General features: G+C 43.0%; 1 protein-coding gene across 2 annotated transcripts in view; it reads left to right on the forward strand.

Annotated features, from left to right (window-relative positions):
• Nucleotides 1–21,236, forward strand: part of FOCAD (focadhesin) — a 316,407-nt gene that overhangs the window by 222,515 nt on the left and 72,656 nt on the right. For both annotated transcript variants that reach the window (XM_030294286.2, XM_030294287.1), the window contains 3 exons: nucleotides 9,123–9,215; nucleotides 16,124–16,212; nucleotides 18,651–18,695. In XM_030294286.2, coding sequence (XP_030150146.1) covers nucleotides 9,123–9,215; nucleotides 16,124–16,212; nucleotides 18,651–18,695 — 227 coding nt within the window. The remainder of the gene's footprint in view (nucleotides 1–9,122; nucleotides 9,216–16,123; nucleotides 16,213–18,650; nucleotides 18,696–21,236) is intronic.

Raw genomic sequence — 21,236 nt, forward strand, 5'->3', positions numbered from 1 at the left:
GACTGTATAGTTTTCGAACTTGTTGATATGACAAATTATTTTGATTTGTCTAAGTGAACCAAATCTTCATTCCTAGGAAAAACTCCATGTAATCACAGTGTATTATCCTATTTACATATTGCTGAATTTGATTTATTAATTACATTTTGTTAAGGAATTCTGCATCTGTGCTCATGAAGGAAATTGTTCTGTAGTTTCCTTGTATTATCTCTGCCTAATGTGTTGCTGTGTAATGCTGTCCTAAGAAATAATTTTTCCTTAAATACTTGATAGAATTTTCCAGTGAAAATTTGGAAACTGGTTGGAGTTGTCTTTAGGAATGTTTCTAACTGTGAATTCAATTTATTTGATATATGAGGCTCTTTGCTCCATCTATCCATCCATTCCCACTAATCCTGAAGCTTGGGGTCTGTCCCCTTCTGTGACGTGTAAAGTTTATAAAATCAGGAAGTTGGTTTTGGTCGCCTGTAGTTCCAGCGTGCCCAGTATTCCTGGCACATAGTAGACATTTGTTGACTTGATGATTTTAATCCTTTTGAAACATGGATGCGCCTTAGACTTCGTATGTGCGCCTGGTATGATGGTTTCCTTTTTCCTGAATGTTGTAATTAACATGATGGTGAATCTAACGGTTATTGAGGACTTCCAGAAATGACATTATTATAATTTGAATAGCTCTTATGCACTGTTTTATGTCACTTTTCATTTATATGAGTAGATAGAGGTAGCCTTGTCTTCCACAGATGACGTATACTTGTAGGATATGCTATGGCCTTCTTAATGCCTGTGACTGTGGGTGGGTGGATGTGTATGAACAGGTGGAGGAACTTTGTTTTGAATGTCCCAAATGTCCCAAATGTTCTGCTCTTCATGTTCCGACATGTATTTTGCTTCTCGTAATTGTCAATATTTCCCGAAAACTAGGTTTAGTAAACCAAGGAACTTTTCATTTTGTGGAAAACTAGCTATGAACTACTGATTTAACCTGTGATGAATTCTTTTGGAGATTATTGTATTGTCTTCTTTTTGAAAACTTAAAAAAAAAAAATTTTTTTTTTTTAATTGACTCTTCTTACAGTGAAACTTTCCCGTGATACTTTTGGAAGACTCGCAGATACGTGAGTCTGATTTGAGTTTGACTTGACATCCGGGAGGAGTTCTGTGTCATCATCGTCCTGTTTAGATCATTCTAAACCTGAAGTGACCCTCTCTCTCCGTTCCTTTGAACAGGGGATAACCAGGGGTCATTCCAGACCTCATAGGGCTTCTCCAAGCTCAAGTGACTGTCCTCTTCTGCTCTGATTTAAATTTTTTTTTTTAACGTTTATTTATTTTTGAGACAGAGAGAGACAGAGCATGAACGGGGGAGGGTCAGAGAGAGAAAGACACAGAATCTGAAACAGGCTCCAGGCTCCAAGCTGTCAGCACAGAGCCCGATGCGGGGCTCGAACTCACAGACCGTGAGATCATGACCTGAGCCGAAGTCAGGCGCTTAACTGACTGAGCCATCCAGGTGCCCCACTTCTGCTCTGATTTAAACTACACGTTCTCATCCTGAGACGAACTTGATTCCTGTTGATGAGGAAGCTGAAGGTGAATGACAGTTTCCTTCCCTGAAACTTGCTGCCTGCCTTGTCATCCTTTGGCATTTCTAACTCTGACATGACACTCTCCCCTAAATTGGATGATGGTGGTTTGTCCCTGGATGAGAATGGCAGTCTTGCTTCATTATTTCCTCCATCTTTGGACACAGGCAAATTCTCCCAATCTTGCTGCTGCCACCCGACCATATTTCTGCCTCTGCATTAGGTAATGAGCTCTTTTTTCATTTTAATTTCAGAGAAACCTTATCTGGACTTCTTGGTAGCACTACTCTGAATGAAATCAGTCTTTCGTTCTCTCTCTCCCTCTCCCTCTTTCTCACCCTTTCTCTCCTTCCTTCCTCCCTTCCTTCCTTCCTTCCTTCCTTCCTTCCTTCCTTCCTTCCTTCCTTCCTCTCTTCCTTTCTCATTGATCGTCATTTGATTCTTTTCCCTCTAGATATTAATCTTGCTTTTCTTCTGCCTTCTATGGATTTTTCCCCCCCTAGATGCCCGGAAATAGGTGGGCTATACCCCATCGTTTGAACTACAAGTAATATATTTGCCTTTTTCTTTCAGTTCCTTCTTACTTAAAAACATATTTTGTATGAAGAATATGGAGTAGCAGTAACATTCATGCAATATGAAACAATTAGATAGAAATTCAGAATAATCATTGGGAGAAGTGGTATCTGTGCTTATTACACATTCCCCTTAGAAAACACTGTGAAAAGTATGGTTTGCTGTATTTTAGAGACTCCATAATTGCCATGTGATGTGAGTTGTTATGGTAACTGGGTTTCCCCCCCTCCTATTAAATAACAGAGTAAGTAAATGGTTGCTTGAGATGTGACTGAATTGTCAGCTTTCAAGCTAATGTTATACTGATGGGGGGGGGGAGCGGGGAGAGAGAGATAGGCTGTGGAAGAGAGAGAGGACGAAGGAGGGAAGGGGGGGAGTCAGACTTTGAAATGTCCAGAAAGCACCCACAAAGAAACGAGTGTCATTTTACTTTAAAAATGTGTCCTCTACAAGCCCTCCCTTCTTGTCCTCCAGTCACCATTTGTCAGGAGACAGGAATAACAAAATTATTTTTGTGCAAACAAGATTACTATTGACAGAAAATTGAAGGCTATTATATCTCATATATAAACAATGGGACATTGAGTGGCTTTTGGGGTCTCGAACACTAAGTACAAATGGTTTTTCTTCTGGCAATGTGGGAGGAGTGTGGGCACATCACAGACTAAATGTAGTGGCTCAGTGTTGGCATGTCTTTGTAGCAACTGAAGTTAAATACTTTTATTCTTTTGATAATAATATATATACATCTGGGGAACATGGAAAGGTCTTACTTTGTGAAATTAAGGATTTAAAATCAATAGAAGCACCTAGTTTATCGGTAAATTTGTACATGTTACCCTACCTTATTTCCTTCTACTTTGGCCATCTGACAACCTCACCAGCATCTGTCTTCCCTGATTTATAGTATTTAATGAAAGTCTGTTAAAATGGATGTGTTCTTGGGGCGCCTGGGTGGATTCAGTTGGTTAAGCATCTGCCTCTTGGTTTTGGCTCGGGTCATGGCCTCATGCTTCATGAGCTCGAGTCCCACATTGGGCTTTGCACTGAGCTGACAGTGTGGAGTCTGCTTGGGATTCTCTGTCTCCCTCTCTCTCTCTGCTCCTAATACCCGCTTTAAAATTTTGCTTTGTCGCTCACTGTGTTTTCAGCTGGAATTAAACCTTTCCTGGCCAGAACATTTTGGACATGCTTTTAGAACTGTGTCCTCAACAACTTGTGTTTGAATTTAGCTGTGTCTGCTAAAAAAAAGTGTTCTAACACCGTGTTTCCAGAGGGATTGAAAGTTGAACTTCATGATTTTCTGTGATGACTTGTTTATGGTCATACAGTTTTCTCATGACAGAATTTTGTCTTAAAGCCAATACTGTGCATTAAATCCGGTTAAACTCAGCAGGTACTTACTTGAACACAAGACACTATTATGGGTCCGTGGGAGGGATTCCAAGAGGAACAGGACGTGATCTCTGCCCTTAGGATTGTTTGAGGGTAAGGTGCATACAGAAATAATCTAACATGGAATCGGTCGAATGTTATAGGAGAGGTTGGTAGCATCCTGGAAGCATAGAGATGGAAGAAATTATTTCAGGGAATAGAGATGAGAGAAGGACAGGGCATCCCAGGCCCTAGAAGTAGTCCTGTAGAGTATAGGACTGACTTGGGAATTGGTTTATAACCCAATTCAGCCAGGATGCAGGTTAAATGAAAGAGAAGACCAGGAAATCATCTGGGGAAATTGGTTGGGGATCTTGGCCAGCAGAGTTCTTACATGAGAACAAATTATTTCTTAAAGTAAATGGTGGGCTTTTGATTCTAAAAGGCTTTGAACCTAGTACAGAAGAGTTGGGACCGTATTCTTTAATGAACCATCAAAGGTTTGGGAAAAGAAGTTCCGACTTAATGTAAGAGTAGCAGCACCGTTTAGGATGTATTAGAAGGAAGAAAGATTTTCGGCTCTTGGGAGATCAGTTAGGGGCCTCAGTACTCTGGGCAGGAATTAGGAAAAAGGCAGTGAAGCAGAAAGTATGGGAAAATAGAAGAAATATTTCAGTGGTGGAGTTGACGGTTGAGGTGGGGGCAAGAAGGAAGTCCGGGATAAGTCAGAAGTTCCCAACCTGGGTGACTGGGTGACTGGGATATTGGCGGGTGGTATTGATAGAAACACGAACGGTAAAAGGAAGAGTGGATTTGCAATGCTCATGGCAAGTGTACAGAGTGTCATAGATGGTGGGAGGAGAGGGTTTGAGAAGTACTACAATCTGAAAGTAGCGACTTTCAAACTATGTATCTTTAATCTTGCGTGTGTGTTGAGGCATAATATACATACGGTAGATTTCTCGTCTCTTAGTACACAGTGGTATGGATTTTTACAAGTGCACACGTTCATGGAACCGGTACCACAGTCAAAAGAAGAGCAGTTCTGTCACCCTAAAAATTCCCCCATGCTCCTTGGTAGTCAGTCCCTTTCCTCCCCACCTTCTCCTGACAACCACTGATCTATTTTATGTTCTTCTAGTTAAAGCTGTGTTTTCAGGCATCTCAGGGACCTTTACCAGTCGCATCTAATGAGCAAGAGGGCTGAACACCAAGCCCCCCAGCCTTCCTCCTCACTTCACTGAGACAAGTCTTACCTATTTTCTGTTTTATGTCTTGGCACTTTACTGAACATTTGGGGTGAGTGGAAGAATTATATAGGTAAATATTCGAAACCTAGTATCCTGCCGGTTGCGGACGCACCTCTGAGCCATGGTTCTCTCGTACCCGGATGGTTGCAGTAGCCTGCGAGGACGTGTCTCTGCTCTGACCTTTGCCCCCTACAGTCTGTTCTCAACGTAGCAGTCACCATGATCTTCTACCCTATTCACTATGTCATGTCATTCTTCCCAAAACCTTGTAATGGCTCCCCCTTTCCTAAGAATACTAACACAAGTCCTGGAACGTGACCTCGAAGTCACTTGCCTGCATTCCCTGAGTGCCCTGTTAATTTGCCGACCTTCTCTCTCTCTCACTCTGTCTGTGATGGTTGGTTGGTTGGTTACACTGGCCTTCTATGTGTTCCTCAGACAGGTTAGCCATGGGCTTGCTGTAGGACTTTTGCCTTACCTTGTGTGTGTGTGTGTGTTTTCAATCGAGGTAAAATTCACGTAACGTAAAACTAACACCTTCAAAGCTTAACGCAGTGGTATTTAGTGTAGTCACAGTGTGCAAACCATCACCTCTAGCTAGTTCCAGAACATTTTCATCCCCCTCCAGTGAGACCCTGTTTGCATCAAACTCTCACTTCCCATTTCTCCCACCCTTCTTCCCTTCCCCTCTCTCTTCCCCTCCCCTGACAACCACTAATTTGCTTTCTGTCTGTAGGGATGACCTACTCTGGATATATCATATAAATAGAATCATATAGCATGCGACCTTTGTGTCTGGCTTCTTTCTCTTTCACGTAAATGTTTTCACAGTTCATCTACGTTCTAGCGTGCATCTGTATGCCATTCCTTTTTATGGCTGAATATTCCATTGTAGATATATTTCATTCATTCATTCATTCATTCATTCATTGAACGTGTGGGTTCTTTCCACCTTTTGGCCAATTGTGAAAGTGCTGTCATGCACATTTGTGTGCAGTGTTTGTTTGAATACATGGTTTCGATTCTTCTGGGTGTATACGTAGGATTGGAATTGCTGGGTCAAAGGGTAATTCTGTGTTTGACTTTTTGGAGGAATGACCTGTTTTCCATAATAACTGAACTGTTTTACATTCCCATCAGCCCTTACCTAGGTTTTTCCTTTTTTTTTTTTTTTTTTTAAGAGAGAGAAAGAGCATGAGAGAGAGTGAGAGAGTCATAAGCAGGATCCATGCTTAGCACAGAGTCTGACACGGGGCTCGATCCCATGACCCTGGGATCATGACTCAAGCCAAAATCGAGTCAAATGCTGAGCCCACCAAGTAGGCGCCGCCTTATCTGGGTGTTTGTATCTTCGTTGCATCCAGGTCTTCATTCAGGCTTCACCTTCTCAGCGAGGTCTACCCTGACAACCCGATTTATATTTAGTCCTGTAATGTGCTCCCGTCCCTGCCCTCACCCCAGTGTCCTCCCCCGTCCCCTGCTTGTGTCTGTTTCTCTAACGTGGTCTCTTTTTAGGCACAAGCGTAACGTTTCATTATACTTACTACCTCTTCCACCTAGAAACTCTTAGTCATCCCCAGATCATAGAACCCGCTCGTGTCAACAGTCCATCAGACACCTGTCATTGCACGGGTATACGTAGTTAAAGCAAAAGTAAATTTCACATCCATTGCAACTTGGCGCACAGTGGTTGAGAGCCCTGCTTTACCATCCGCCGCATGATGAGGTTGCAAGTTCATGATTTGCGGTTAATTTTGTCGATTGGATTTCCTTCAGAGACTTCTCAAAGTGTAGCAAATTAGACATACTTTTCATACTTTAGAAATGCTAATTGTATTTTTCAGCCGAGCATCAATAACCTACCTGGGTGGCTATACATTGAATTAGAGTAGCCTCCCAAAATGTGTTTTTGTTAAAAATGGTCAAGGAAGTCTCTTTTGCGTGTGACACAACCGGCATGTAAGAGCACGACTCACTTTAAACTGTTTCCCTAAGTTTCTCTTGAGTAAGGGAAAGAGCAAGAGAGTGCATTTTTAAGGAGATGTATTCACGGCTGACTCCAGAGAACCCCGAGACTACGTATACTCTCATAAAACATGAGTAGTTCAGACTGGGGTGTGGGCTCACGCTTTCTTCTGTGTCCCCGCACCCACCTTCAGATGTGGTTGGAGTGGCAGCTGGAGTACTGGCTTTCACCTTCAGTTTCTAACCTCCTTTTAAACAGGTTTCCGGGCATGAATGCTTTTGCCCTTAGAAGCTCAACGTTTGATTTGCTCATTTTCCTTCACATTTTTTCCCATAATACTTTCCTTTTTTAACTCAGGTTTGAGAAGCAATTGCGACCATTGTCCTTCCAGAAACATCCAGTGCTCTTTTTGGCAATTTGCTGAGACCGTGGATATTCTCAGTAGTGCAGTGATGTCCATGGATTCTTTGGCAGGAAAATACTGAACTATTTTGAGGCTCTGAGAGAAGAGAAAAAAGTTTTGGTTGCGGTGTTTGAGCGTTCTCTCTGTTAAATCCGGGTCTCAAAATAGGACTTGATAGTCAATGTACTTTATGAAACGGAAATGGAATCGATAGGAAAATTCCCCACGTTTTGGAAACGAGAGAGCAGGGCCAAGGACTGATTAATGCCTCTCTAGCGAGGTTGTAGTCTCCTTCCTGGATAACAAGAGAGGGTGCAGCAAGAATCCCTGGGCCTGCCCCTTCAAGGATTTTTGTTGACACAGTGACCCGGCTCCCCCTACCCTACTCGATGCAGTGAGTACTTAATCAGAAAAAGAAGAAACCTGTCTTTATCATTTTTTTTAAACTTCATTTCATGTTGTATCTTTTTCATACTGTCTGAATATCAAAAAGAAGTTTTTTTTAAACCGTGGTGGAATGAGAAGGGATAGCAGACAGAGTTAATGTTCTTTGTTCTTCTCATTCTCGTGGGTTCCTCATACTTTGGCCTTATAACCTGACTGTGCCCATTTTTGACTCTCCCTCTAGAAAGATCTCTGCAGACATAGATCGGTTGATAATCCTAGCCTTGGGGCACCTGGGTGGCTCCGTCGGTTAAGTGTCCGACCTCCGCTCAGGTCATGATAGATGTCGTGGTCTGTGAGTTTGAGCCCTGCGTCAGGCTCTTTGCTGACAGCTCAGAGACTAGAGCCTGCTTCAGATGCTGTCTCTCTCTCACTCTCTCTCTCTCTCTCTGCCCCTCCCCCACTCATGCCCTGTCTCAAAAATGAATAAACATTTAAAAAAAATTAAAGAAAAAAAAAGATAATCCTCAGAGCCCTTTCGTAGTAGCTTGTGTATAGTAGGCCCGCACTAAGACTGGGATTACAGAAAATAGCAGAGGCCCTGGGGATGAGCTGTATTCAGAGAGGCTCTTCGCTTCCCTATCACAAAGCCCTTGAGAAAATTAATTCCTCTAATACAGCAAAATCTCTTTAACACACTCCCAGTTATCATGATTCTGGGGCAATTCTGTGGACACTTGCCTGCCTGGTTGTTTGTCGTCGTCTTCGGTCTGTGGGACTCACGCTGACGTTTCAGGTGTTTGCGTTTGGATGAGATGAGCTACGGGAAATGTGAAATGCGATGCACGCTGACTGTTGTTCTTGATCGATCTTCCTTTAACAGAAGCAGGCCTTGGGAAGATTTGTTGCAAGATAGCTTTGTACTAATGGGGAGAAACAGAAATGACTATGAAAACCCGATGTTTTGTCTGGGCCTCTCTTCAGAAACAAGGCTTCGGTGTTGGCATATACCCTCTTTCTCTTCTTCACCTACCCTGATGAAAGGGCACCGGTCTAGCGGTGTGCCCGTTTGCCCCGTGCACTTGTCCGTTTGCACCTCTCGCTGTCGTGGTTTCTACCCGTGATGTTTCCGTCGCCCCTTTCAGGTCATTACTTCCGAAACTGTCCTATTGGAAATCCGGGATGTGAGCAATATTTATTTTCATTGAAAATGGTCGGGGGCGGGGGGGGGTGGGATTGGCTAGACGATACCTGGTTTCCTGACACTGGCAAGAGGCTTCGCAGGGTTTCCCCCTAACTTTCAGGGACACGTTTGTATTACGCATGCGTCCTGACTTGTTACTGTTGTAGAATTCTCCTTGCTTTAATTTAGAAAATTCTAGGCTTCTTTTATTTTGTCTTTACAGGGCTCGAAACCCTTCTCCTTTGAAAGCAGCCAAAAGATCTTATTTGTGGTTCTGATCCTAGACTCATTCGGTTTGTTTTTAGGATCTAAATCATTTAAATAAAGGGAAGGGAAGAATTTCATTCTGCTTTCATACCGCATAGTCTAACTTACGTGGCGGTGTGTTTTTCCCCCGCAGGTTCACATCCAGCTTTCTGAGTGGCACCGTGCGATTTTTCTGCCACAGGCCTGGCTTGCGTATATGAGTCGAGCCTACCATGCCATTTTACAGGTAAGGGGACCGTAGGGTCCTTTGCCATAGCGAGTGTCTCCTTTGTATCTCACATTTCACTGCCAACACGTATTTAGTATGAAAGCCCTTAGGACAACGCTGTGCTTATTTTTGCTCGTAAAAGAATGTGAGTTATGTACATGATGGCACTCAGTTTTTTCAAATGTTGACTTTGAGAGAGGGAGACAGAAAGCAAGTGGGGGAGAGGGAGAGAGAGAGAATCCCAAGCAGACCCCACACTCAGCACGGAGCCTGATGGGGGCTCCATCTCACGAACCGTGAGCTCATGGCCCGAGCCGAAGTCAAGAGTCACATACGCTTCACGGACTGAGCCCCTCGGGCCCCCAGCTGCACGTCAGGCTTAAATTTTGATGTCTTCCCCCTGTGGCCTGTCCGGAGCTCCCTCTCGGGTGCTCCTCTCCTCCATCCTGCTGTTTTCAGAGATCTCCTAGATGGCCCAGGTGACCCCCGTGGCTGTCCCGTAGCACCTTGACGTAAGCGTGTCCCAGACGGAGTTCATCGTCTCCCTTGTTCCTGTGCCTCCTCGGGCTGGCCTCGTTTACAACTCCAGCCTTATCTCTTAACCCTTCCCCTGAATTTGGAGTTTCAGCCTTGCTAAACCTCTTTGTTTCCCAAACCCAGCACGTCTACCCTAACCTCTTGACTTTTACACACTGTTCCTTCTGTAACAGGAACTGCCATTCCTTCAGTGCCCACCTGATTTCTACTTATTCTTTAGATCATTTTATCCGACATGGCATCTGTGAGGCCCACCCCTCCAAAACTGGATTACATGCCCCTCCACTGTGCTATCTTAGACCCCCCTGCCCCTTTTAAAGATTTTATTTATTTCGGGGTGCCTGGGTGGCTCAGTCGGTTAAGTGTCCGACTTCAGCTCAGGTCATAATCTCACAGTCCGTGGGTGGGTTCGAGCTGCGCGTCGGGCTCTGTGCTGACAGCTCAGAGCCTGGAACCTGCTTCGGATTCTGTGTCTCCCTCTCTCTCTGCCCCTCCCCTGCTCACACTCTGTCTCTGTCTCTCTGAAAAATAAATAAATTTTATTTAAAAAAATTTTTTTTAATGTTTATTTTTGATAGAGAGAGAGAGAGAGACAGAGCTTGAGCAGGGGAGGGGCAGAGAGAGAGGGAGACACAGAATCTGAAGCAGGCTCCAGGCTCTGAGCTGTCAGCACAGAGCCCGATGCGGGGCTTGAACTCACAGACCACGAGATCATGACCTGAGCTGAAGTCGGAAGCTCAACCGACTGAGCCACCCAGGCGCCCCCCCCCAAAAATTATTTTTTAAAGATGGAGAGAGGAAGAGTGGGAAGGAGATGGGGAAGGAATGATTAAGCATTTTAGCATGGGTGTTCTCAAATTGAAAATTTGCAGCATATTTTATTGAGTCTAAGATGTATAAAACAGTGATGCATCTTCAGAAGTTCTGATTCATCAGAACTGAGGAGGGGACCAGGAACCTGAACAAGCTGTCAGGTAATTTCAACATAGTTACTCTGTCAGCTACACTCTGAGCAGCAGTGTTTTAGATGGTTCCCCAAACTACACTGGAGTCCACATTTTATTATTATTATTTTTTTAACGTTTATTTATTTTTGAGACAGAGAGAGTGCGTGAACAGGGGAGGGGCAGAGAGAGAGGAAGACACAGAATCGGAAACAGGCTCCAGGCTCCGAGCCATCAGCCCAGAGCCGGACGCGGGGCTCGAACTCATGGACCGCGAGATCGTGACCTGAGCTGAAGTCAGACGCTTAACCGACTGAGCCACCCAGGCGCCCCTGGAGTCCACGTTTTAAAGATGTTCTTTTAGAACCACTATCTCCTTCGGCTCGGCTTCCACGCCTCTTTTGTCCTGGGTGGCATCTGGGCACTCAGTTTTGAGTAGGTGTGTGAGTGAAGGATTGTGTGTTACTCATACACACCCTGAAACCAGTTATAGTTTTTATTCAAGAAGAGTGAGAGTGCGGGCCAGAGTAGGCACTTTTTCTCCCATCGCCTTTTCTCTACGCAATTTTGCAGTGTTTTCCTTCAGTAAACATTTGTGGCGCACCTTTGGCCAGGCCCTGTGCGGGGTGCGTGGGGTACCAAGGAGAATAAAGCGTTCCTTCCTATCAGTGAGCTCCCAGGCCAGTGTGGGAGATTGACATGTCCATCAGCAATGTTGGTACAACATCTCTGAGGCTTTAACAGAGGATGTGCAAAGTCCTACGGGCGCCCAGAGAAAGAAGGCAAGAATAACTCCTCCTCCCGCAGAATGAACTGAGAATTTTATTTAGCTCTCGGCATAAGGAAGGCTAAATCGAACAGGATTATGGTATAACTCATGCAGATGACTTACAGTTGATTTAAAAAAAGAAAACGGTTTTTTCTTATAATAAGAGCTACCATTTATTGAGTCACTAGTGTGTGTCCAACACTTAACATATTATTTCAATGAATCTTTACAGAAACCCTTTGAAGTGGGTGTTGTTAACCCCATGTATGATGGGATTACAGGTGAAAAAGCAGGGTTAGCCAGGAAAGCAAGGCAGTGGTACAAACCCCAATAGGCAGAAACCACTGGGCCCCTGAGAAGGAACTGAAACTTACACGAGTATTTATCTGTGACCCCCGAGCCTCAGCCTTTTCCACTGCAGCATGCGCTTTCCCTGGCACTGTCATTAGTTGCAACAACAAATAATGCAAATCGGTGTAATATTTTAAAGGATAGGGCTATGCATGAAAAGCCAGCTGAGTATTTTTAGGGATGCACGTCAGTTATCCTGCCTTTCTCTTGTGGTGGGTGATAGCGTGCCTCTCTGCTTGTTTATCATTTAAAATCCTTCTACTTTAGGGGCACCTGGGTGGCTCAGTCGGTGAAGCGTCCGACCTCAGCTCAGGTCATGATCTCGCAGTTTATGAGTTCAAGCCCCGCGTCGGGCTCTATGCTGACAGCCCGGAGCCTGGAGCCTGCTTCGGATTCTGTATCTCCTCTCTCTGCCCCTCCCCTGCTCATGCTCTGTCTCTCTCTCTCTCTCTGTTTCTCAATAATAAATAAACGTTAAAACAGTTTTTTTTTTAATTAAAAAAAAAAAAGATCCTTCTACTTTGCATTTCTGGTTAGGTCCAGTTCCACTGAGAACAGGTGACCAAAGAAATGAAACTGAAAGTATAGGCTTTAAGATTTTCAGTATGATTTGAAGGTACAGGGAAGCTTTTTAGGCAACATGCACACGGACGCATATTAAGTGTTTGAGTTTTTTGAAACAGGCCCCCACACTTCAACAGAATCTATGGTATCTTAGAATTAGAGCAACCGTGCCAGACTCCCAGTCTATATCAAGAATTACTGCCCTGGAGGATACTTCTTCTGTACAAGAGTTACAGTTACTTCCATCTGATGCTCAACATATTTTGTAGCATTAAACCAGAGGATCATTTAGAGGAGGCGCATGTTTTACTCAGTTAAGCCTAAGAGATATGCCGGAAGATACATTCTACCTTATTTCCTGGGGGTTTGATTGTGATGGGGGTAAGTTTGAGATTTGGACACCACGGGTGGCTTCTGCATGGGCATCGGCATCCAGCCTCGTCTAATTTTTTTCCACGAGAACGTCGGATTTTGCATTTTAAGCGTATCAGTATGGTCCACACGACATCACTATGGTCGGGAAACATAGGTAGACACAAGCGATTGACAGTTCAGAGTCCGTTTTGGGAAGGAGGCCTCAATAGCCATCTTTCCCTTGATGCCCTGTGGGACGCTGAGTTGGTTAAGGTCTCCAGCCTTTGTATAAAGGGCTCTCGTGAATGTGACCTCAGACTAGAGAGAGGAATTCTAAAGCAGGCCGACTGCAGACTTTTGCTTCCTGAGTTGGTCAGCTAACTGTGAAATAATCGAAAATCAACACGAGGGTCAGGAATGGTGACCCGGGTAGATGTCTCTCTGACCATGGGTAAGAGATGTTTGTTTCTAATGTGTAGGTTTGGAGCTAGGTGAAATTACTCACTGTAATCAGCAAGGTCTTGGTTACATAGGCTGAAGATTAAAAAAAAAAAAAAAACAAAAACAAGAAGGATCGATAAATAATCGGCATCTACAGGCAATCCCGAAATCTCAATTCAGGTGATCATTTCAGTGTCTTCTCCCCCAGTGAGTGGTTTTGCCCCTTAACCACAGAAGCAGAGGTGACAGAGAGGCTCTCTCACCTCTGCACCTCAGTGACCGACAGGCAGAGACTTAGGGGGCAAAGTGCTTCTGAATAAACAGCCTAACATCCTAACATGGGCTGGGTGGAAAGGGTGAGAAGGACCTTCCAGAAGAGGGGGTTGAGAGAAGCAAGAGACTTGGGAAGAAGAAATAAGAAGTTTACTTAGTTATAGTCGATGGTGTAGTGGGTTATGGCTACGGAGATAGAGAAAAGCAGGTCTTTTCAATAGGCTGTGCAGATACTGCAAAGCTCTTTTGTTTTTTAGTTTATTTCTAAGCAGATTTTAGCCTTTTCCTTTCCTACTGCTTATCTTTTTTGGAAAAGCGCTGTGGCCAGTAAATGTTCCTAGGAGTAAAGAGGCTAATTTAAGAAGCATAACTAGCAGAGACAGGCAATAAATACGATTTTCTATTTTGCCTATCCCCCTGGGAGGCCAATACCAATATTGTGCTAAGTACAAGGACCCCTGAGACTGACAAACAGTCCTTGCCTTCAGTGAGCTCACGCACTGGTGGTAACAGAGTTTATGTATATTCATGAAAGATCATTTCATAAGACGATGATAAAGGGAGGTGGGATTTTTTTGGTTGTTGTTAACAACAAACCTGGTAATGGTAGTTACTCGAAAGAGACACTTTTGCACGTTATTTAACATGCTCTAATGCCACGAGATAGTTGTTAGCTACATTTTACAAACGGGGAAATTGAAGTTTAGAGAGGTGAACTTACTTGCCCGAATGTATACAGCAAGCAGGTAGACATGGCTTTAGATCAAGGCATTCTGATTCCAGAACCTACCTCCTTTACTCGTCAAGCTATATTGCTTCTCCCTAGGGTATATATGGATATACACTTTTCTTCTGTGATACAGAATATTGCTTCTCTCTAGGGTATATATGGATATACACTTTTCTTCTGTGAAACATACCTTAGAACTCTAAAATCAGTAAGAAAAAGACAACCAATAGAAAAATGGACCCAATAGGAAATCTAAAAGTCAACGAACGTATGCAAAGGTTTTCACATCTCCTTGGTAAACGGTGAAGTGAAGATTAAAACCACAATGAGGGGCGCCTGGGTGGCGCAGTCGGTTAAGCGTCCGACTTCAGCCAGGTCACGATCTCGCGGTCCGTGAGTTCGAGCCCCGCGTCAGGCTCTGGGCTGATGGCTCAGAGCCTGGAGCCTGCTTCCGATTCTGTGTCTCCCTCTCTCTCTGCCCCTCCCCCATTCATGCTCTGTCTCTCTCTGTCCCAAAAATAAATAAACGTTGAAAAAAAAAAAATTAAAAAAAAAAAAATTAAAAAAAAAAAAATAAAACCACAATGAACACCGTTTCACACCTGCCCGAACGGGAACAATTCAAAGCCTGACAATTCCAGTTGTTGGTGAGAATGTGGAGTAGCTACAACTTTTATTTGCTGCTGGTGAGAACGCAAGCTGTACGACCACTTTTGAAAATGGCGTGGGAGCTATCACTCAGTAACGCAAAGCACAGGAAGTTCTCGTCCAATGTAGGACTCATCAATAAACCAGTATTTTCAGTATATTTAAATAATGTAATTGTTGATAGACTAGAGGGGAAAGAAGCTGATCAAAATGATCCTGAGTGTAAAAGAAAATAGAATAATAACTATCTGGAGGTCTTGGTCTTAAAGGGGTAAGAGTAGCTACATTTTTTTTTTTTTTTTTAATTTTTTTTTTCAACGTTTTTATTTATTTTTGGGACAGAGAGAGACAGAGCATGAACGGGGGAGGGGCAGAGAGAGAGGGAGACACAGAATCGGAAACAGGCTCCAGGCTCTGAGCCATCAGCCCAGAGCCCGACGCGGGGCTCGAACTCACAGACCGCGAGATCGTGACCTGGCTGAAGTCGGACGCTTAACCGACTGCGCCACCCAGGCGCCCCAGCTACATTTTTATTATGTGTAGAAGCTGAACATACCAATTTTTATAAGTTCAAGAAATAAAAATGTAATGCGCAGATGTTTAAGAATAGCTTTGGTTATAGATTACCTGAATCTTTAAAAAAAAATTATTTGTTTAACATTTTTATTTATTTTTGAGAGACAGAGACAGAGCGCGAACAGGGGAGGGGCAGAGAGAGGAGGGAGACACAGAATCCGAAACAGCCTCCAGGCTCTGCATGGTCAGCACAGAGCCCGATGCGGGGTTTGAGCCCACGGACTGTGAGATCATGACCTGAGACGAAGTTGGACAGTTAACCAACTGAGCTACCCAGGCGCCCCTGTAGATTACCTGACTCTTACGTGTCATGTGATTACCCTCCTTTTCTACCATTCTGTTACAATACTGGTGCTCAGACCCCAGTCTTGGTATGGTGTCAGTTCAAATTATCCGCTGAGGACACGGAACATTATGAGAAAGGGGATTTTTTTTTTTTTTAACAGGACCTTTAGAATTCAAATCTGCTTTTAATAGATCTTCCCAAATGGAGTGCTGTGCACTAAATTTCCCAAACCCACAGCTTCTCCAGGATAAACTTCTTTGGTGAGCGCTGAAATACCAAAGCAGTGATAGAATTCTCTCTCCTCACACATCCTTGTTTATAATCTAACGTTTTATTAGGAACGCCGAAGGCCAACTGAGAAAGGCTACGTGTGTTCTCAGTGTCTTACAAAGAAATTTCAGGGTCATTTTGGCCTCGGGGTCTGCATGCTGATTGATGCTGTGTGTCCTGCAGGGCAGAATAGGAGAACTGGATTTGCAGTTGAAACATGGGAAGGAAGGACCCGAGGAGGTGCAGTACAAAAAAGGCACAGCCTGGCTCTGGTAAGGGGATGCTCTTCTGCTGGGAACGAGTGCTCGTTGTGCGGAATGAATGATGAGGGAGAACGTGGCCACTTTAAAGGCGTGTGCGGAGAATTGTCACTTACCTACCAGCCCGAAGGGGGTGAGGCCAAAAATCTGATAGGTGGATTTTCCACCCTCTCCCTGGCTATCACAAGTAGAGTTTTATTCATAAATCTTAATTATTCTTTAAATTGTTTTCTACAGCAGCGTGGAAATGGTTTGCTTTTCCCTTTGCCCCCCCCCCCCCCCCATAACTGATTATTTTATATGCTTTCAAGTGAAAGATTCTGTTTTCCCCACTCAATCCATTGTCTTCCTAACTCACATTTAGTCGAGGAATACCCCTCTGCTCCCATGCTCCCCCCCTCTCCCCAAGACATCTTCATTATTAGGAGCAACTTTACCACGTCAGGGCTTTAATTTCTTTGGCAGACATCCCCTGGTGAATTCCCACTGTATTATCTAGAAATGTGTAAGTGCTGGAACATTAAAAGCAATTTAAATTGTTACATGGGTTAGGAAGAAAACCTTGTCAGATTAATGTGGCAGCAGCCTAAATCTAGGTAAAGTGCCCAGAATCTAAATTGCTTTACCTGCAGCCACAGGTTTCTTTAATCTAAAAATCTATTCAAAGCTTGCTTGAATTTAGATTTATTTACTGATAATTGGCGTATGTAGAAAAGCAGGAGCTCCGTGTGCATGTGTGTATATTTACATAATTCTATTCTAAGTGACATTTTCTAGATTTATTTTAAAAATAGCAACACAGCTTAAAACATTATGACATTGAATTTAAAATTAGAGGTTAAGACTTTGGATTTCACTTCCTCTTTGTGACGATCTTTTGCATAAAGTTTGACTTTCATCTTTTAAAAATGATAATTTGGTGAATGTATAGTCGCATATTGACTATATTCTCCAAAATAGATAGAGACAGAAGGAAGAATGTGATAGATGAATGTCAAGGATAGCTCCAAGATTTTGACCATGAATAACGAAAAGTATGGACTTCCCCTTTACTAAGATGCAGACGACGATAGAAAAGCAGGTCTGTGTAGGGGAAGAATCAGGTTTGGAACTTGCTAAGCCTCAGATACATAATTAAACCTCCACTTTGGAGATAATCAGATATGTTGTTGATGATATGAGTCTAGAGTTAGGGGGTGAGATCAGGGCTAGAAATAGAAATTTGGGAATGATCAGCATATCAGCTGTATTTAAAATCCTGATTGCTGGATAAGATCACCTAAGGAATGAGTAGCGATAGAGAAAAGGTCAGAGGGAAGAGCTTCAGAACACTTCAACATTTAGACGTGGGGTAGATGAAGAGGGAACCGACAAAGCACACGAAAAATTAGTGAACAGTGATGGAGGAAGAAAACCAAGAGAGAATGGAATCTTGAACACCGAGGGAATAAAATATTTCAAGAAAGGAGCAATCAGTTGTGTCAGAGGGTGCTGGGAGGCTGCACCAATATTTCCACCAATATTTGTGGAAATTTTACAGTATTTATAAAAATTTTGAGTTTATGAAACTCTATATAGTGAAATTATCTGTGGTTGCTTCTTCAAAATGTAAATATTGGCGGTCAATGGGTGTTCTTTTCTATATCTCAGGGCTTTTATATTAAAAAATTTTTTCTGAATATTTGAATTGAGTATACAATCTTCAGATCCACAAGTGGAATCATTTTCTTTCAACTTCGGAGTGATTTTGTAACCAACATTTAAAATTTTATTTTACATACGTACATAGCAACTATTCCATTATCTACAACTTGGAAATAGTAAATTGCTGTTTTAGTGAGCTCTTCTGCATAAAAAGAGAGAATATCTTAATCAGTTTGGGCTGCTGTAACTAAAATACATAGACTGGATGGCTGACTTAAACGACAGAAACTTACTTCTCACACTTCTAGAGGCTGAGAAATCGAGATCAGAGGTCTTATGCCGGTGAGGGCCTGCTTTCTTGTTTGTGGGCAGTCCCCCTTCTCCTTGTGTCTTCACATGTTGGGGAGCAGAGAGAGAAAGCAAGCATTCTGTGTCTCTTCTTACGGGCACTAACCCCATGCATGAGGGGTCCACCCGCAGGACCTCCCAAAGGCCTCACCTAAGAATATAATATAAAGAATGTTAGCAGAGCCACCATTCAGTTTAAGAGATGACATCATCACAACACTGTGTGTCTACAGGCACCTTCTTCCCCGCCTCGGATAAGTGACCTAAGGAATAGGCAGAGGAAACTCTTTGAAATAAAGCTCATATTATAGTGTTTTCACCTTACACTACAATTCCACACATACAGTTTTAGGGCCTGGGGTCATTGCCAGAGGGTCTTATTAACTGATGGATAAGCAAAAAGATTGGGCTCTTATTCTAACATAAACTCTTGCACCTATTTCCAATCTTTACTGCAGGGTCCGAGACATGTTGACTGATGAGATCACCAAGACAGCTGTGAAGTAAGATCCATTCATTCTCTTACCCAAAATTTTCTATGAACATTTTTTTTTTTTCCTGGCAGGTGCATACAGTTTCTCCCTTTAGAGTATGTCCTAACTTTAAGAACGTTAAAGGACTCTTCAATTATTTAAAAAAAAAAAAAAGAAAAAAAAAGAAAAAATCAATTGTCATCCTCTCTCATGTTAAGTTAATTCTTAAGTTAATGTCTTTTTGTGAGAATACGGAGGAATCAATACAAACATGACTTCCACATCAAGAGTCGCTGGGGTCGTGCCCTTGTCGTACACCTAACAAAATGCCCTGTGCTTTGACTTAGATTTAAAGGATTCTCATTTAGTTTGGGGTGGGGAAGGGGGGGTGTTGTGGTTTGAAAGAGAATTCCTTGCTAATGTGAATTATGTAGGTTCTACAAATAGGTTATTAAATCTCAATTGTGAGCCAGGAAATAAATCACAGTAGTACTTCCTTTCATTCTCTTTGTGTTATGGGGTCCAGGATATCTAAAAATTGAATTTTTAAGTGTTTTTATTTATCTTTGAGAGAGAGCACGCAAGCAGGCGAAGGGCAAAGAGAGAGGGGGACAGAGGATCAGAAGCCGGCTGTGATGCGGGGCTCGAACTCACGAACTGTGAGACCAGGACCTGAGCCTAAGCCGGATGCTCAACTGACTGAACCACCCGGGCTCTCCTAAAAACCGAATTTTTAAATGCTAAAAATGAATGTGATGACCCATTAAAAAGGCAGTTTCAATCATATCCTTATGGTTGTTTTAACAAAAATAACGAGTATTACTACCTTGAGGCTTTTTATTTATCTTAAGCCAACTCTCAACAGAAAATTATACCCTAATGAACTTGCTTGAACAATCTCTTCGGGTTCCTTTGCTAACAAGCTGAGTAATTGTTTCTGGCAGTAAGTTACACGTCAGTTATGTCCGCTTCTCCCTTCCACCATCACCTTTAGCTGCTGCCTTTCTTCTTATCCACCAAACAACATAGATAGACCTTTGACCTACGGGATTTCATGTGTCCATATTATCTAGACATAATTCATTTCAATATAGTTTATCCCTATCGTGTTCCAGAACTTTCTGTGGCTAAATAGGTTTTGCCTTAATCACAGTACACGATCACCACTCAGCCTAATGCCTTCTGAATAAAGGGAAATAGAAGTGGTAATCCTCCCCTGCACCCACTTCTGTGGGAGGCACTGGGAAATATCTGTTGACATATCTGTTGACAAAATGAAAACTAAAGTACAGAGAGGCTTCGATAGGGACTCATTTGTGTCTGCTTATCTAGTTTGGTGAATTGCAGACACAGTGGGGGAGCGGAGCGCTCAGCTGCCTGTTGGAGGGGAGGGTGTGCTGGGGCGGGGCGGGAAGGGGGGGACTGTCTTCAGCCCTTACCTTTCATAGTTTGTTCTATTATGTAATCTACTTATATCCTGGTAAAAACCGTGCTCTGACATTTGCAGGGGGGAAAAAAGCCATGGAACGCTGAAGAATCTAGCAGCTCTCTATTAAAACAAGCTATCATTTTGCCTCTCTAGTAGCTTGTGCATTTTCCATTCTAAAATTTTATTTCAACAAGATTTTAATCTTCCGATTTGCCAGGCATCATTTCATGAAATGCCTACGAAGAGTGTCTTCACATTCTCAGTGGCACGGAGTAAAAATAATTCATGTTCTCATAGTGTTACCTTTTCATCAAAAATTTCAAAGTATTTTATAGACCTTATCTTACTAAAGCAATGCCGACAATAGTAGGTATGACAGCAAGTCAGGTTCAAAGGCTGAGAGATTAATGATAGAGCAGGGGGGGAAAAGAATCACTCTGCGTCTCTCTCTTTTTCCCCCTGGCTTCCTCCAACCATGTGAAGACCCCACCACCACCTGCTGCCAGCTTAGCCTTCTTTGGACCATGGCCACCACAGGCTGGTTTGGGCCATTGTAAGACTTACTTTGTTCTGAGCCGTATAAGTTAAATGCAGGAAGTAAAACACCAGTCACAGGATTAGACTGATTTGCTCACTTAAGAGCAGTTTTAAAGCATCAAGGATAGGGCTAAGGGAGAATCAGAGAACAGATAAAACCTGATGATTGATGTAAGTTCATTTTCATTGTTGTTAATTAAATAGATTTGAACCCGAAGATGAAAATCCCCAAAGGACTGGGTCACTTTACTAATATGTAATGTAATACTTTGTCCCAAAGAAAGCATCCTTGTAGCTCATCCTTCCCTGTGCTTTTTAATTAGGTTAATGGCATCAGTTTGTTCCAAAGGACAGTTTAATTAAAATGCTAGTGGTGTTGCCTAGATAAATACTGTACTGATGCTGACATGTTATTATGCAAATTAGTTACTACTGCCCGACTGGGGCGGGGCGGGGCAGGGGGTGGGGTGGGGGGGGATAGTTATTTGATCAACAAGCTGATGAATATTTGCTGAACTGGTTGTAGATGTTTACCTGGCCAGCTCCTCCATGAATTTGTTTCACGAAATCCGTATTGTCTCCTTTCCATAAGTCGCTGCGTGCAG

Source organism: Lynx canadensis, chromosome D4 (genome assembly GCF_007474595.2).
Source record: "Lynx canadensis isolate LIC74 chromosome D4, mLynCan4.pri.v2, whole genome shotgun sequence".
NCBI lineage: Eukaryota > Metazoa > Chordata > Mammalia > Carnivora > Felidae > Lynx > Lynx canadensis.